This window comes from Muntiacus reevesi, chromosome 2 (assembly GCF_963930625.1).
Source record: "Muntiacus reevesi chromosome 2, mMunRee1.1, whole genome shotgun sequence".
NCBI lineage: Eukaryota > Metazoa > Chordata > Mammalia > Artiodactyla > Cervidae > Muntiacus > Muntiacus reevesi.
This window is the reverse complement of record NC_089250.1, coordinates 57,832,862-57,850,616: the sequence shown is the minus strand read 5'-3', so window position 1 is coordinate 57,850,616 and position 17,755 is coordinate 57,832,862. Positions and strand designations below refer to the sequence as shown.

The 17,755-nt window shown below is 44.0% G+C and overlaps 2 protein-coding genes and 1 pseudogene across 3 annotated transcripts in view; 2 read left to right on the top strand and 1 right to left on the bottom strand.

Moving 5' to 3' along the window:
- RTF2 (replication termination factor 2) overlaps positions 1-17,755 on the top strand; it is a 43,083-nt gene that overhangs the window by 11,902 nt on the left and 13,426 nt on the right. For both annotated transcript variants that reach the window (XM_065921748.1, XM_065921749.1), the window contains exon 5: positions 259-337. In XM_065921748.1, the coding sequence (XP_065777820.1) occupies positions 259-337 (79 nt within the window). The remainder of the gene's footprint in view (positions 1-258; positions 338-17,755) is intronic.
- LOC136159473 (beta-1,3-galactosyl-O-glycosyl-glycoprotein beta-1,6-N-acetylglucosaminyltransferase 7) lies at positions 7,909-17,747 on the bottom strand. Its single transcript, XM_065921747.1, has 4 exons — positions 17,182-17,747; positions 11,334-12,362; positions 10,509-10,604; positions 7,909-9,116 (listed from the first exon to the last, which is right to left on the bottom strand). Exons 2-4 carry the CDS (start codon positions 12,301-12,303, stop codon positions 8,893-8,895), a joined length of 1,290 nt encoding a protein of 429 aa, XP_065777819.1. The 5' UTR covers positions 12,304-12,362; positions 17,182-17,747; the 3' UTR covers positions 7,909-8,892.
- LOC136162122 (U6 spliceosomal RNA) lies at positions 13,764-13,851 on the top strand (annotated as a pseudogene).

The window sequence follows — 17,755 nt, the reverse complement described above, 5'->3', positions numbered from 1 at the left end:
TGTAGGTCTCTTGTAAAGAATGAAGTAGTCTAAAGCAAACTTTCAAAAAGTGGGGGGATACCTCATGTGTGGGTCTGTACTTATTTATTTATTTAGGACACACTAATTTTTTTTTTTTCTTAAGGGAATCAGATATAACCATTTTCCTCTTTGTGGTTCTTGGCCTTTGTGTAAACAGAATAAATATTAATCGATAATGTGGGTGGTAATTTTTAAGTTGTTATTTAAGTCATTCTCCGTGTTGTATTCTCTCTCCAGGTTTTGCTTCCTCCGGTGCTGTGGCTGCGTGTTTTCTGAGCGAGCCCTAAAAGAGATCAAAGCAGAAGTTTGTCACACAGTGAGTTGTTGACATCATTTGTTCCTTCTCAATAGCTGAAGACATCAGATGGTTTGGGCTCCCTCCCTCTATGTGTTATTTCAGCATTTTTCAGTTCTTTCTTAGACACGGATCTCATCAGTTGCTTCTCTGCATAAAACCCTTCCATCCCCATCCTTGCTTTGAATCCATCTTCCATCCCCTCCTTGGAGGTAGAGACTCAGACCACCTCTGGTGCCGTGGCCCTGCCCACCTGTCCTCTCTGGTGCCTTTATTCCTTCTAGCGGGTGGAGGCCTGCTCCCAGAACCTTAGTTCAGAGCCGTTGCTTCCTGTGTGAACCCAGCCTCCTTCCCCATTCTTTGGGCACCTGGTTATCCCACAGATCTCATCAGAATGTACTTGCTGGTTGTGTGGTACTTTTCCCACTGGACTATGAGAGTTTCTTCTTTCTCATTTTCTTTTTTATTTTTATAAATAGGACTTTATTTTCAGAGCAGTTTAACGTGCATAGCAGAATTAAGAGGAAAGTAAAGGGTTTCTCACAGACCCTCTACCCCCATATGTGCCCGGCATCCCCCTGTATCCACATCCGCACCAGTGGTGTATTCGTTCCAGTTAATGAACCTGTCTTGATCCCTCACCATCACCTGAGTCCCCTTTATGTTAGGGTTCATGCTTGGCAGTGAGCATTCCTTGAGCTGGGACAAGTATGTAATGTTGTGTGTCTGTCACTGCAGGCTCACACGGTGTATCTTCACCGCCCTCACCATCCCCTGTGCTTCACTGGTACATGTTTGAAAGTGGAATCAGGGCTTCTTCACCCTTGCCTTGTTCTGTCCAGGCATGTTGCATGTCCTCAGTAGACACTCATACTCGTGAGCACACATGTGATCTAAGAGTGCCCACTCAGCTCACATGAGAGGGTGCAGAGGACTTTGCTCTCTGGGGTTGCTGCACAGCCTAGGACCTCTGTGTCTTGGTGTTCCACCTGTCCGTGAAGAACCTGGCATTTATTTTAATGTCATGGATGCCAACAACTGACTGCATTTTCACCTATATTAGCTTTGCTTGGGTTTCCTTAGGCTTCCCAGGATGGTTTCTCCCTGTTGTGAGTTATTCTTTGATTCAACAGCTTTCATAAGACAGCTGTTATGGGCCAGCCCCATCCTGGCAACTGTGGAATGGGGTACACGATAGGTAAGATTGATTCAGTCCCTGCCTTCATGGAGCCCACTTTCCAGTTGGAGAGACACTCAGATAAATGAGCAAGGTAATGCTGATTGTGATAGCGGCCAGGAAGGAAATGCAGAGGCCGAGGTACCAGAGGGAGGAAGGCCTCCCAGTGGTCAGTGGAGGCGCCTCTGCAGGTTTGAGTTAAGACCTGAGGGCAGGAAGGACCCCGCTAAGGAAGGTTTGTGCCTAAGCTCAGAAGTGGCAGAGGATTTTGCTAGTTGAAGGAACAGAAAGTGTGGTGGAGGGTGGGGACGGGAGAGAAGTGGGTGAGGTGGAGGGTTAGGCAGGGTTCACCTTCCGTAGTCCTGGGTGGCCACGGGGGGCTTGTGGATTTTATCCTCAGAGCAGTGGGAAGCTGGGGGCAGCTTCCAGCTAGGCTGAATGACTTTAGTTTCAAAATGACTTCTCCGCAAAGAAGCCAGACGCAGAGGAGGACTCACTGAAATGTGATTTCATTAATTTGAGGCTCAAAGGCAGACAGAAGGTGATGGGTGGTGAAGAAGTTGGGGATGTATAGTTGTTTCCACTTTGGGGTGATTATGGATCAAGCCCATCACAAAATTTGGAATCTTTCTCATTAAGCTTTTACCAAAAAAAGGGAAATTTAAAGAATGCATTTAGGAATCAATCTGTGTCATTTATCGTCCAGTATTGATATGTCTCCGGTATTAAAGACGATGTTGCAGGGGTTCCCAGGAAAAGTGGGATGTGGATGACTCGGTCCCTGCGCTTAAGGAGACTGCAGTCCTGCAGGAATCAAGTTACATGAAAAATCGTATTCTACTTGGTTTCTTGAGTTGTTGTTTAGTCACTAAGTTGTGTCCAACTCTTTGCAACCCTGTGGACTCGCCGCCAGGCTTCTCTGTCCATGGGGATCTCCAGGCAAGAACACTGAAGTGGGTTGCCATTCCCTTCTTTGTTTCTTCAGGCCAGTTGCCAAGTGGATGTGAGGATGTTATTGGAGTTGAGGGGCCAGAGAACTTCTGGTCGTGCTGGTGAGAAATGGCTTTATGAAGGAGGCATTTGTTTTGGGCCTTGGAGGCAGAGCGTGTTCTCATCAGTCAGGCTTTCCCAGAGATTGGGACGTCACTGTCGGTGTAGGAGTGCTGGCACGGGGACCACAGGAAGGACCCCAGACGTCCTCACAAGACATTGCCTGGCAGGACGGCAGCTCCCATTTCCTGTACCTTCTGTCATGTACCTGCCCTGCAGGAAAAGTTTCCATTTGGTCCTGGGATGGTTTTAATGCATCTCCAACACTCACTCAGCTCCCAGGAGAATGGGCCTTAAGCTCAGAGCTTGGGCAGGCAGGGCCTCCAGAGATTTGTTCTCTGCATTTCTACGCTTCCTAAATCCCATGGTCAGAGGAACCCAGCGGGCTGCAGTCCATGGGGTTGCAAAGAAACAGACCAGACATGACTTAGCATGTACGCACACACACCATTTTTATACTTAGCAAGATCAAGTTAATGTTTCAAGTAAATTTAAGTAAAAACAATGGGTAGATTTAAAGAAAAATATTAAGATGCTGACAGTACATTAGGCAGGGGAAGGCCTGAAGTTTGAGAGATGCTATTAGTGATGTTGGGTGTGCTGTAGGGGTGGAATAGGTGGGAGAGGAAGAGCAGCGGCCACATTCAGGAGAGGAAGTGCCCAGGCAGCCTGAGAAGGTGGGGGCTCGAGGTGCCATCACTGCCCGGGCCGCTCAGAAGCAGGGAGAAGCCAGGGGTGTGAGTCAGACTGCCTGGTGGAAACTAGGAGCACCAGGCTGAGGAGCAGCTCCCCGGGGGTGGGGGCGCGAGGGCAGTGCTGTCATCAGGGGCTGTTGATGCCTTCGCAGCAGCAGAGAGCCCTGGGGGCAACAATGTGTAGGTCTGTGCAAGAGTGACAGAGAGAAAAGACTAAACAAGAGCAAGTAAAAAAAAGGAGCCTGTGAGAGAAGCGTCGTGAAGGAGAGGGAACTCAGCTGGCCTGGGGTTCCCATGAGCAGGAAAGGAACCTCTCTGTGTTCAAGCGTTTGTGTGTTTTAACAAGTAGTGTGTGAGGCGCTGTCTGTGTCAGGCACATCCACAGGTGCACTCTGGAAGCTTGCTTGGAAGAATGTAAATATGAGAAGGTGGGAAATTAAGCTGAAATCTTAAAGCAGTCAGATACCCTAAACCAGTGGTTCCCAGCCCAGGTCACGCTGTAGAGTCACCGCAGTGGTTTTTTTAAGTCCCCACTCCCGACCTCAGGCCCTACGTCAGGATTTCAGGATTAGTGTGGAGCCCCTGAATATTTCTTTTCTTTCTTGCTTTCTTTGTTTTTTATTTCTGCTGGAAGGCTCAGTGATCTAAAGGAATCAGGCTTTCTCCCCTGACCCACCGGGGGTGACCATCTCTTAGATGGGCGTGCAGTTGTCTTCTTCACTGGTTGACCTTGGGTGTCCTTGGTGGTAGCCACTGTGACAGACCTGCAGCAGAACAGGAGCGTGTGCTCACAGCTCTGCAGAGAAATTGATGTTATTTCATGGAAAGGCAGTGCCACTCGGGAACTCTGTGAAGTCATTCTGTTGGTGTCTCGGAACAAAGTGCTAGTCAACTCTGAAAGTCACCGTCTAGCGCTTTAAGGAAGGGGAGGAAGCAGGGGGAAAGGGGAAGTGACCTCGTCAGGATTGCACAAGTGGCAGCCAAGACCAGGTGAGAACTGGAGTGCCGGCTCCTTCTACCTCCTAACGGGCCGCAGGGCAGCCGAGACTGCCCAGTGAAGACGGGACCCTGGCTATATAACTCAGGAACCAACCTTAGGGACCAGCTTCCCTTAAAAATCAGTCTGTTGTCAGAAGAGTAATATTTTACTCTTTTCACTTAGGTGATCTCCTTAAAAATCGCCTTTGCACACAGAGCTAGGTTGAATACTCTGCATTTTAGTTTGCTGGGGCTCCTGTAACCAGGCACTGCAGACTGGGTGACCCAACAGACATTTAGTTTCTTACCCTTCTGGAGGCTTGAAGTCTGCAGTCACAGTGTTGGCTGGGCTGGTACTTCCCGAGAGCAGCGAGGGGAGGATCTATCCCAGATCTCTCTCCCTGGCTTGTCCATGGCTGCCTCTCCCTGTGTCTGTTCACAGTCTTCCCTCTGCGGAGTCTGTTTTTGTGTCTCAATTCCCCCCTTTTTATAGTAATCCCAGCCCACGCAGTGACTGCATCTTAACTAATTGCATCTGCAGAAGGTGACATTCTAATATCCCAGGGGTTAGAACCTCACCATTTGTGGGGAGGTGGGGAGCATAATTCAACTGATAACACTATTCGGTTTAGAAAATTAGAGCCTGGGACAGTCAGTGGTGCCCTTGGTGGGAGTCATTCATTCAGTCACTCATGCAGCCAACACTGAGAGCCTTGTATTTTATAGGTCAGACCTGGGTATAGTACTTACTGCTTCTGCTCACATGCCTTTGGCCAGAATTTAGTCACGTGCGCACACCTACCTGCAGGAGTCTGGGGATTGCGGTCTAGCTGGACACCCTGGAAGAAGAGGTGAATACCAACCACTTCTGCCCAAGTACCCAAAGGAGGAATGATGGTGCAGTTTCAGGAGCTGTGGTGCGTCATGAAAATGTGAATGAAGGGAGATAAGGCCACAGTGTGGAAATCTAAAGCAAGTATTTTCATGTTTTAGATAATGTCTGAAATTTACAGGAACTAGTGTTGTGAGAACGGTGTCAGGGACTTCTCTGGCAGTCTAGTGGTTAGAACTGTGTTTCCTCTGCACAAGAACACCGTTCTTGGAAACAGGAAGGAATAAACACGTAAACAAACATGGTAGAATGTTATGTTTAAAAAGAAGAACAGTGTCAGGAGTGATACTGAGGGGGTGCACTTTCTCCACTTTTTCCCTCTGTCATTCCATGGACATGGGGCTTTTTGGTTCACCAGAAGAGACTCCAGGGTTTGAAGTTGCCCTTGTTCTGTGTTCTGAAACACACGCTGTGTGCGTGACTTCAGAAAACAGAGTCCAAAGAGATGTAGTTGCTAGGTTTTTCTGTTTTCATGGTAAACAAAGCACTAGCCACAAAACTAACAGTATTCCCCACTGTGTTCGTCCCTGCTTGTAATAAGAAGAAACACATTGGAGTAACCACGGGTTGCAAAATAAATGGTGTGCTTGTTACTCAAAACATGAGCCATGGTCCTGTGAATACTGGCGTCACCTGGGAGGGTTTTGCTTTTGTTTTTTAAGAAACACAGACTCCCAGGCCCCTCCTCAGACCTGCAGAATCAGAAACTGCATTTTAACAAGAGCCTCCCGGGGGATTTGTTTGCACAGGTAAGCTTGAGAAGCTGACCTGTATGTTAAAGGGTGTGGTGATGGTGTTCCGTCACCGAGTCATGTCTGACTCTTTGCCACTTCATGGACTGCAGCACACCAGGCTTCCCTGTCCTTCACTATCTCCCAGAGTTTGCTCAAACTCATATCCATTGAGTCGATGATGCCATCCAACCATCTCATCCTCTGTCACCCTCTTCTCCTGCCCTCAGTCTTTCCCAACATCAGGGTCTTGTCCAGTGAGTCAGCTCTTTGCATCAGGTGGCCAAAGTATTGAATCTTCATCTTCAGCATCAGTCCTTCCAATGCGTATTCCCGGTTGATGTCCTTTAGGATTGATTGGTTTGATCTCCTTGCTTGTCCAAAGGACCCTCAAGAGTCTTCTCCAGCATCACAGTTGGAACACATCAGTCAGTAGAGGTGTGAGTAGTAACGTCTGGCTTGCTGACCTGGCTTCATTTAGCTAGGCTTTGTGACAGGTGAGTGCAGTGTGTGGATGTTTTAAAGTCAGAAGTGAAACAAAAATTTACACCCATACACTGGTTTTTTGTTTTGTTTTAGTTTTTATCATGGAGTGAGCAGAGTGGAAAGGGGAGAAAATAAAGAAGGAGGCACTTCAAAAGCTGGTGGTGAATTCTGCTTCTCAGGCCCAGCCTCCTTCAGTTGTTTCCTTTCTGCCATCTTCATGGTTTCTGTGAATAATAAGCCTTAGGAAATCACACAGCATACAGCACAGGCAGCCTTAAATTTTTAAATGTAAGGAAAATACAATAGGAAAGTTGAACAGTAGACTCTACATGTTCGCAAGTAGGTTCTGTATCCAGAAACTTGGAGAAATTATCTCAAGATCCCTGTTTGCCTCACGATCACCTTTAAGATACAATCTTTAGAAATATTGTTCAGACTTTGTATTATGTGTGGTTTAATTTTGTTCTTTTATGTGATGAATAAACGCAGTCAGAGGCTGGCTCAGGGTAGAGAATGCGGCAGCTTCCTGCTGGTTCTGATGTCCATGGAGGCTGCTGCTTTGTCTGGGCCTCCCAGGAGGTGCCCTGACGCCCCACTAACACCCAGCTTGTGCTTCCCCAAATCTGACGCTGCTTCATTCCACTGTGGTGGTGGTTTAGTCACTTAGTTGTGTCCGACTCTTGCGACCCCATGGACTGTAGCCCACCAGAATCTTCTGTCCATGGGATTTCCCAGGCAAGAATACTGGCGTGGGTTGCTGTTTCCGTCTCTAGGTTATCTTCCTGACTCAGGAATGGAACCCCAGGTCTCCTGCACTGCCGGGGAATCTTTACCAACTGAGCCACCAGGAAGCCCCTTTCATTCCTCTACCTTTAAGTTATTTTTTATTTATTTATTTGGCTGCACCAGGTCTTAGTGCAGCATGCAGGATCCAGTTCCCTCACCAGGGGTAGAACCCAGGCCCACTGCGTTGGAAGGGCAGAATCTTAGCCACTGGACATGTCTTTAAGTTATCTTATTATTATTATTTTTTAATCTCGCTGTTACAGAAATGATTTATTGCAGTATTTGAGCCTTTTGAGGGCAGTCGTGTGAATTTGTGTTCTATAATTGACATTGAAATGAAGGGAAACTTATCTTTTAAGTAACTTGAAACAATGCAAGCTTCTTTTATTTTTTACTTTTATTTAAAAGTGTACTGGGGTTTGCACTTACTTGCAAAGAGTTGTTATAAAATTTAGGGGACAGGACTGTGGTGAACCTGAACTTTCTGAACAACCACTCAGAGCATGACCATCAACTCTGTCTGCTTGTGAGCAGGCTGTCTGGGGCGCTGACGTTCTCTGATGGTCTTAACCTTCTATCGTGCGCTTTCCCTGGAATTGCATATCTTTGGGGAAGAAATGTTTGTTTCAGTATAAATTTAAACGTGCTATGGTTAGCTCAAGTTTGATTTGCAGGCTCTGCTTTCAGAGCCTCTTTTCTTCTGTGTAGTTCCATGCTTTTCAGGGGCTGTTTTCATTGACTTAAGTGGAATCTCATTTAGTTTCTGTGTTTGAGAAGTGTCAGTTCACTGAGGGGTATGCTTTGCCCTTGAATTATACATTTATTTCTTTAGTGTCCTGTCCTGTGGTTCCTACTTGCCCCTTATTTTAGTTGTTTTAAGTTATCCTGTTTAATAGTTGTATGTTTCTAGCCCTGTATGATGCCGTGGGCTCTTTTAGAAAGAGTATACAAAAAGTCCTCAACAAAACAACAAAGATTTGTGGATTTTTGAAAGACCTGAATCTGTGAGTAGAGAGAAGTAAGACCATCCATGCCTTTGACTTGTGCTGTTCTGTATGGTAACCACCAGCTACGTGTGCCTATTTAAATTTTAATTAATTAAAGTTTTTAAAGTTAAGGTTCACCTGATCAGTCACTCCAGCCACATTTCAGGTTCCCAGCGCCCCTGTGGTTGTGACTGGTATAGGCAGCTTAGATACAGACCGTCTCATCATCGCAGCTGCAAGCCTGCAGAAACTTGGGGGCAGCCTTTGTAAGAAGTTGTGTTTCAACTCCATAATTTCCTTTTACCCAAAGGAAGTAGACTCTTCCTTGTTTTTCTAGGATTTCTAGAACAAACTTACATTGTTCCTAGACAAAGAGGGCTGCTAGAAGCATATTTTCATCTTCAGTGGGAGTTTCTTTATTAGAATCTCATACACAATAGTACCTTTAAGACAAGATACATTCTTACTCTAACTTGAGCTTGGATCTAAGTGTTTGGAGAATCTTTATTTCCATTAACTGTTTAGTGAGGCAGTCAGGCCTCCATGTCACTTATCCAGTCACCAGTGGAACTTTGAATTATTTTTTCTCTTGTGATTTCTTTCTCTAAACTGTGAAAGTGGCTTATCATTAATAGTAGAGTCTTTGTCAGTAGCAAGTTTCTAAATTCATTTTAGGACTATCTTCTGTCAAGGAATTAATTTTTCCATTCTTTTTTGGTCAAATGTTCTCTGATTTCAAGTCAAGAAAACAGAATGATACCAATAAGAAAGCAAACACTCTCTATAACTTCCGACTCAGCGGTTCAATTCCGTATTGAGATGGCTCTTCCGTTGGAAATGCCAGTGTGCCTCCACAGGGACCTCTGCCTGCCCTAGAACTCTGCGTCTGTGCCACCGCTCCAGGCACGAGACCACCAGAGGCTCGGTCGAGTCAAATTGGTTGGCAAACAGAGAAGGGGATTGAATGATCCATGGCAAGTCTCCTGGTCCGTACACACAGGTGTCCTGGACGTAGTGGCCTGCGAAGAGAACACAGAAACTTAGCTGCCTTGGTCGTCAGTTTACATCTATGTGGACAAGTGATACACTTCCAAGGTCGTCTGTCAGGCCTCTCTGCTTCTTGCAAGTTCAGATTAAACATGATTTCCACAGTTGCTTTGAAAGGGGCTTTTATTTTCAACTTTGAACTTGTGATGGAAGGGAAACTTCCATTCGTTTGGTTAGTGATTCCTGAAGTCTTTAAGGGCTAGTTTAGGTGAATTCTTTAGAATTTTAGCTTGGCATGAGCACAAGTTTGCCATGAGCTGCAACACTCTGGCCCCCTGATGCGAAGAACTGACTCACACGGATTTGCTCCAGTTTCCACGAGTTCTCTGTCCACCATGAGCTGCGGGCTCCCAGAGGTCATGCATACTCTGTTTTCCCTTCCGTGTGTGCACCAGAGAACTTGCCATCTTTCTATTGGACTCGTCCGTGTCCTGTTGTGAATTGTCATCCACCATTTCCTCCCTGAGACTGTCTGCCCCTCTCTGCTCTCTTCACACCGCAGGTGTGGGTGGGTGGGGAGAGCCAGCCCGGGAGAGTAGGCTTGAATCGATCCCCAGGAGCCAGGTTCTGGCTCTTCATCCCGGGGGTGATTGCCCCAAATTGATGAGCCTGAGCACTCCCCTGCAGCCTGCTAATTCTCTTCCAGACTGTTCAAGAACAGAGGCACTGCTTTCTCCTCCACCCACTGTCTGGCTTCTGCGTTTTGTCCCAGTAACCGAAACCTCTGGGACACCAGTCAGAGGGGCAAAAGAATTCACAGTTCCTGGAGGGAGAGCCTCCTGAGGGCAAAGCAAAGAGACCTTTTTTCAGCAGGAACTGTGTTGGAAGGGTGGGGTATCGCTGGCTGATCCCACCAAGGAGCACAGACTTGTGTTATTCAATTGTTTTGTTCTCATATACCAGGGAGGCAGGGAGCTCATTTTAAATAAATGTTTGGGTTTGAATTCTAGGAGCAAGTGGGGAAAGCCAGATAGCTGGTGTATTTTTATCTGAAAACTTTGGAAGTTGCATTCCTGTTGTGTGTTCACTTTGTGAAAATTTATTGACTCAGATTGTTAGAATTTGTGTACTTTTCTGTCTGGAGAGTAGTTAGAAGAAGTTTTTTAAAAAATTGACACCATGCTAATTGGATCATCACATACATGACGGTTAGCCTTTTCCTACTGTTACTGAGGCAGCAGTTGTACAATTTTTGTAAAATTTGAAGGCATCCTGGGGAGTGTGTTTTGTTTTGTTTTCCTGAGCTGCTTGGCTTCCAGAATCTCAGTTTCCGGGCCAGCAATGCAACCTGGGCCCCAGCAGTTGAAAGCCTGGAGTCCTAACCCATTAGGCCACCAGGGAGCTCCCTTGGGTTTTGTTTTTACCTTTACAGCCTTCATGAACTGTTCCCTCCTTGTTTCTCCATTTAACAGCTCGAATGTTTCCTTCCCAGCCAGCGTTTGGGGTGGAGCCTGGAGCATCTGAGGGAGAAGACAGGCAGGCACACAGTGAGCAGGTGGAAAGAAAGCCCCACCTCACTCTGGATGCCTGCCCTTGTTTGCACAAAGGACAGCTCTCGGGGGTAATTTGAAAGGATTTTCAGTGGTTAAAAATGTCCTCACCCATTTCTCCTAGACTCTTTGTTTGCACTGTCTTCCTGGACCTATTCACTTAGCTATTCAAGCTTGTAGGCATATCCCAAATAGGAGCTAGCCAACTTTATATAAAGAGCAAATAAGCCTATTTAAAGGAAAGCATCATATTTCCCTCTGCCTCTCAGAAAACCTACCTACCCACACACAATGGCTAGTTTTAATATTTTCCATTCTTAAAGAGCCCCTAGCATGATAAATAGTACTACTGGGTATTCAGCAGTATCTAATAAGCAGATGAAGAAAGGAAGAACTTTCCAGTGATCTGTGCTCAGAATTTTCAAAGGGCTCTATTTGAGGAGACGCAGAATGCTGGCACTTCCTTCTAGAGAGGGAACAAAGCAGGGAGCCTGGCATGGGAGCCTGGCCAACCCCAGATCCCTAAAAGCAGAGCCACCCCGCACCCCCACCCCCGCCAACGACCACCCAAGGGGGAGGTCTTACAGAATATATAGAGCTGTTTGCCAAGTCAAAGAACTGAAATAGAATCTTTACGGTTATACGTCTGCTGCTGTTGCCTCGGGCCTGCACAGACACCCCTCTGCTGGGTTGTTTTACCTTTCAGTCGGTTCAGAGTCACCCAGTAGTGTCGCTCTGGGCCGTGGATGTCTTGGGACCACTGGAGCATGTCTTTTGCGCGGATGTCAGTCAGCACAAACTCCACAAACTTCCTCGTTAGTACATAGTAAGCGCTTCCAAAATAAATGGTTAAGTTATGGGGTGGCTCAACCTTGAATCCTGCATTTGGAGACACATAGATGTCTCCTTCAGGGCTGAATTCAAGATGGCTCTGACTTGTCTTAGAGTTAATGCTTGGTGGCTGGATTACTCCGGGAGTGATATTTTTATCTCTCCATTTGCTTCTGATGTAGTGTATGATTTCTTTGTTGGTTTTGATTGGAAAGTCCTGTCCACAGAGATTAATGACATAGTTCCATTGAAACTTGGAATGGACTAGATCTCTCATACAGTTAATATCTGCCTGTAGTCTTCTAAAGCCAGTGTGAGCCATTTTCTCTCTCTTTGATGAAATAAAAATGTTCTCAAAACAATTAACCAGGGATTGCACCACAGTCTTATACTTCTTTGGGGCCTTTTCATCCACATGAATACAGTAAACATTCTGAGGCACATAAACAGCCCTGAGTAGCTGCACAAACATAGCCAGCTCCTTATGAATAGTTATGATATATGCCAAAGAGAAGCTGCCCTCGTCTGCAGACAGGGGTCTGGTTATGAAATGCAGCTTGTGGGAAATCCTGGAGCAATTTCCTGGTCTGTGTAAATGAGCGAGTATTTCAGATCCATGAGGGATTCTACAGAACTTTGCAATCTGGGGAGCCGCCTCTTTCCCTTCAAACAAAGCCGAGCACAGTTCATCTGGATAGAAGCCACATTCCACCACTGCTGGGTGGGCGGGTTCCTCCTCTGCTTCCTCGGGAGTCAGATTCCTTAAATAAATAAAAATGAAGATGCAAACGGCTGTGCACACGAGAAGACCAGGCTTTGTGGCTCGCAGCTGGCTCATGCTTCGAGCTCCAGTTGCCTTCTTATTACCATGGTTTGAAACGTTCTCCTCTCAGCTTCCTGAAGGAACAACAGAGAGAATTTAGAGTGTTGTGAAAGTGCTTGTGAAACCCACACCTCAGTCACGTGAAGCATTTCGTTTACCCCATAAGAGTTTTCTTGGGCCCCTTTTACTCTGTCCTCCTCCCATCCTTGTCTCTGGGTAATCTCTTAGTAGGTGCTCTTGTCACCACAGATGCCTTGGCATATTCTGCAGTTTTATATAAATGGAGTTATACTTGTGTATTTTTTTGCCTGCTTTTTTTTTCACTTAGGATATTGCTTTTAAGATTTGATCCACATCATTGCATTTTTCACCATTTTCCCTTTTTACTGCTGAGCAATATTCCATCAAATGGATGTGGCCCAATCTGTTTGTTCATCTGTTGAAGGACACTGAAGTTGTTTCTAGTTTTAGGATACTACACGGTGCTTTAAGCATTTGTGCATAAGTCTCTGTGTAGACCTGTGTTTTCATATCCCTGAGGTAAGTACTTAAGAGTGAACTAGCTGGCTCGCATACAGGTGTTTATGTTTTAACTTCTTAAGAAATTGCCAGGTTGTTTTCCAAAGTGAGTATGCCATTTTATATCCCCACCAGCAAAGTATGAGCATTCTGTTTACTCCACATCCTTACCAACACAGGGTGTAGTCAATTAAAAAAATTTTTACCATTCTAGTAGGTGTGTAATGGTAATTCATTGTGGTTTTACTATGCATTTCCCCAATGATTGATGATGTTGAGTATATTGCCTTTATCTTGGCAGGAAAAAAAATTCTCAAATATTTATTTTGGACATAGATCCTTTACTGGTTTGCATTACCCAGAATTTCTTAGGCTGTTATTCTGTATCATGTTATGAGGATATATCTTTTCAATAAAAGGAACAGCAAATCAAGAGAAATTTTGTGATCACATAATTCAACTTACTGAAATGAATTTATGTATTAATTTTTTTAGAGAAGACTTCAGTGATTAAAAACAAGGTATCTTTAATAAGATTATTTGATAATAATTCAGTTGCCTCCCTTGAACTCTATAGAGATGTATAAGTAGGTGTTTTAATTAATTATTATTAGCATGCAAATACCATCCTTGGGAATTTAGGGAAGAAAATTGATCGGGTAAAATGTCTGTATTGTTAGTAATTTTTTTCCTTGTCTATGAGTCTTATTTCTAAATTTCTGTTAAAAAAAAAAAAAAGTCCTATCGTTGCCTATTCCTCCTTCCTGTTTTGAAAAACCCATTTACTTTTGACCAGTGTTAATCTCAAATTTGACATTAGCCCCTTACCTTTCCACATCATTATTGCAAATACCATTTGGGTAAAGTATGGATGAGGCAACATTTTTGTGTTACCTCTGTGCTTTTAAAACTGTGAGCCAGTGCTCGCTTCGGCAGCACATATACTAAAAAAAAAAAAAAAAAAAAATTGGAACGATACAGAGAAGATTAGCATGGCCCCTGCGCAAGGATGACACGCAAATTCGTGAAGCGTTCCATAAAAAAAAAAAAAATAAAACTGTGAGCCAGGAAAAACTATAAATGCTGATTGAGGGTTGTGGATTTTTAAAATGTATGCATTTTCATTGTATAGTTTTCTTTTTACACATCATGCTTCAAAAATAAAAAGCAACTGCTGCCCAGATATGCCAGGTTACATTTTACTCTAGTTCAGTAAATGTTTGTTGATGGTCCCAAACATAAAACATGATGGCATAATTTTAAAGACTTTTTTAAAAATAAAGTACATTGTTATAATTAACACATTTCATATCTGGTCTCTAAAATAGACAAAAACCTTTATCATGAAAACAGAAATCCAGTTGGAAGGAAATACCTTCCTGAAATGAAAATAAATGCTTCTCTGTTAAGGATTTTGGTTAAAGGTAAACCATGTACCATAGTTTATTACATTTTCTCCTACATTTAGCTTTTAGCATGGGAAGGGGGTTTGGGGTATTTTTCAGTTTGTTGTCTTGGTTGATGTTTTTTAAGCTTTTGAAAACCTGCTGGCCTCACCTCATCACAGAAATGTTAACCCCGCTTCACTGACAGACTCCACTTCATGCAGTGCCCAGAGGATTGGGTATTTTCCGTGGTTTGTGATAGAAGACGAGTCCCATGTGTAACCTGTTGTCTTTCAGGGCAATACATGGGCAAAGTCCCTGCCCTCCCTTATAAAGAGATGGTCAGTGGAGCGTGGTCAGGGTTAATCAACTGCTTTTCCACCTCTTGTTCTGTGGCGCATTGTTCACAGTTGCCCAGTCTTCCTTTTAGCTCGGGTTCACTTTGAAATCTAGAAACTGGGGAGTGCTAGAATGTCACGTTGTGGGAAGGGTCACCAACTTTCTTTTCATTGCTTCAACACAAGCTTTTCGAGGACAGCCTTGAAATGAAGCCTTTGGAGACTCCACTGCTGTTGAATGTAAATAGTTCTTGCTGTTGGTTTAACCTCCACGAGATCGATAACGTGAAAATTCCTATAGGGATCAACCCTTTAGGGCCTGGCAGTTTTTTCTTTTGAAGTCGTAATGAACACTATTTTCAGCTTTGCAGGCATTTCCTAGCCTCTGTTCTTGGTGGTTTGTTGTTGTTTTGTTTCTGTAATGTGAAATCAACTTTTGTAGTCATCATGAAACTATAATTGTTAAACATGTGACTTTTTATCACTAATTTCCAGGAAATATAAGCAATATTTTTCAAGTGAGGGGAACATGCATCCCATTAAAAAAAAGTACAGTCTTTTATTTTTGAGCCATTTTTTTTCTTCTGCAAAAAGTTTAATTTAAACTGTATTTTAAAGGCTTTAGAAAGAGTGGCAGTTATTGTGTTTCATGAAGCAGGAGCAGATATAGAAGTTCTTTGTTCAGACATTTTTTTTTTTTTTAATGAGTAGTCTCATTAAAATAAGGCTTCACGGTGGTGCAGTGGTAAAGAATCGCCTGCCAGTGCAGGAGCCACAGGAGACTCGAGTTTGATCCCTGGATTGGGAAGATCCCCTGGAGTGGGAAATGGGAACCTGCTCCAGTATTCTTGCCTGGAAAACCCCACATACAGACGAGCCTGGTGGGCTACAGTCCATGTGGTTGCAAAGAATCAGACACGGCTTAGCAACTGAGCACAGCAGAAACATCATTAAAATATATATAATGGAGCTTTCCTGGTGGCTCAGTGGTTTAGACTCTGCTTCCACTGAGGGGCGGGGGGTGGGGCACGGGTTCTGTCCCTGGTAGGGGAATGGCCAAAAATAACAAAAATATGTATAGTGTACAGTAGAATTAAGTAGCTTCCAGATAATGAATAATGTTTTGAAGGTTTTATAGTCAGTTGACTGAAGACATATGACATCTCAGAGATTTTGTAGAATATCCTTCAATAGAAGTAATTACCAAGGCTATGGTTAAGGATGGTGTTAAGATTTTTTCCTTTCTGTGGTATTATCAGTCACACATGATTTCTAATTCTAGTTCTCAGAATGGAATAATTTAACCTTTTATGTTTTTTGTCCAAGCATAAAATATTTCCAAGAAGTTATTTCACAATTCCTTACTATCCTAACTGTGAGATCCAGTGAGTATATTTTCCTTCTTTTTTACCTTCTTCTCTATCCTTCTGTAGTCCTCCTCTCCCACCCCATTAATAAGCCTTAACAGCCCAAAACAAAGTCAGTAATGTAGGTTTGGTACCAGGTATTGCCACTGGAAAACTTCAGGGCAGTCGTTTTGAATTTTATTATGATGGGATTTAAGTTGTTGTATAGACTTTTCAGGGAAGGTTGGCAACATTCTGTATAAATTAATTATTTTGTGGAAACTCACACTTATTTAAAGGTTATTCCTGTTAGTAAATAGATCGTGGGCATCTTTAAAGATGAACATGTAGTATTTTGCCATATACTCTAGTATACTTCTGTTTTAGAGCATTATATTAGCTAGTTAATGTCAACTTAACAGGGATTAAACAATGTAGTCTTTATCTTCTGGACTGCAGGTTGGGGTATATGATAGAATCTGTCTCGTAAGGCCGGGGGACCCAGGGGTGTGGGAGTGGATGGATGAGTGTTTCCTCCTGAGCCTGGCCTGGGAGGGTGCTCGATGCTTAAGTTGGATGGGGGTGCCTAGGACCCACCAGTCCCCTGGAGTGGTGAGACCTTTGGACCATGAATGTCGACTCTCTCTCCATTTACTGTGTATTTATCCTAAAAAAGTCACTGTAGCTGCAGCGATGAAAACTGTGTGTTTTTTCTGTCATCTCTAGGCTCAGAATGATGTCCAGAGCATCCTACAAGTTAACAGTTTTTTCTTGAACTATTTGAGCTTTAACATATTAGACTAATTTTGAACTCATATCGTCTAGCTATCTGGTAAAATAGATGTCTTAATCACAACATGCTAATTCCTAAAATGAGTATTTGTTTCTTCAGCCACTTTGATATGAAGAGGGAAACTGCATTTCAGGATATCCACTCAGAACAATCACAGCAAATACAACATTCTTATTATTGGTGCAGATTGAGAACTGAGAGTTTGGACATGTCCTTGAGACTGACTTAGTTATTTCCCACATGAGGAATCAATAAATGGCAGCATTTAAAATTTAAAAGTCAAATTGATCTCATTCTTAAAAACATTCCACTTTAAATTTTCTTGGCTTAAATGAAAAAATGAGGGCTGTTTTTTGAGAGGAAAAGATGCGCGATACTTCTGAATTTTAAAATATTACTGATATTCCAATAGTTCTATTTTAAAGACATGGAGGAGACACAGAAAAACTTACATTTCATTCTATTAGTAGTAACAACACCTGCTTAGCCTGTGGCATTCACGAAGCACTTACCGAGAGATGCTCCTCGCAGGGGTCGGAGGTCCTGGCGTGTCTGCACCCTGCCTGGCTTTTCTTCTCCTTCAGTTGCTTCTCTTTCTGTGGCTCCTGCTGAAATCACATGAACCAGAGTCGCTTGGCAGGTTTTGTCACCCTTTCATCCCTGGAGGATTTTATTCTTGTCGATTCTGACCCATGGGTTGAGAAACAGAACCTGAGTGTTTCTTCGGGGCTGGCTCCCTTTACAAAACAAACACCTGGCTCAGGTGAAGGGCAGCGCGGGTGCTTCTCAGATTCTGAAAGCTGGGTGAAATTCTGGCAGTCCTGGGTCAGATTTCTTAAATGTTTTTAAAAGTAGGAGGCCAGAATTGATTATTGAGCCTTTTTCATTCAGGGAGTAAATAAAAGTCACTTAAAAATCTCCTTGCTTCCTACGTAGCATTGGAGCAGTCAAGTGCCTTAGCATGGCTCTCCGGAGGCCTGACTTCAGGGACACAGGCAGAGTCCTGGCCCTGCCCCGTCTTCCCACAGCCACCGGCTTAGCCTGTGCATGAGTCGGAGGTGGAGTCTCTGTCCACCAATAGTGGCT

Excerpts from the sequence above, each read along its gene's own strand:
- LOC136159473 (XM_065921747.1), bottom strand. The coding sequence starts at position 12,303 with ATGAGCCAGCTGCGAGCCACAAAGCCTGGTCTTCTCGTGTGCACAGCC. Across the intron at positions 10,605-11,333 it reads GACTCTGAACCGACTGAAAG|ATGCTCCAGGCTCCACCCCA; the intron begins GTAAAACAACCC and ends CTTCTCCCTCAG. Across the intron at positions 9,117-10,508 it reads AGTTCATGAAGGCTGTAAAG|GCCACTACGTCCAGGACACC; the intron begins GTAAAAACAAAA and ends TTCTCTTCGCAG.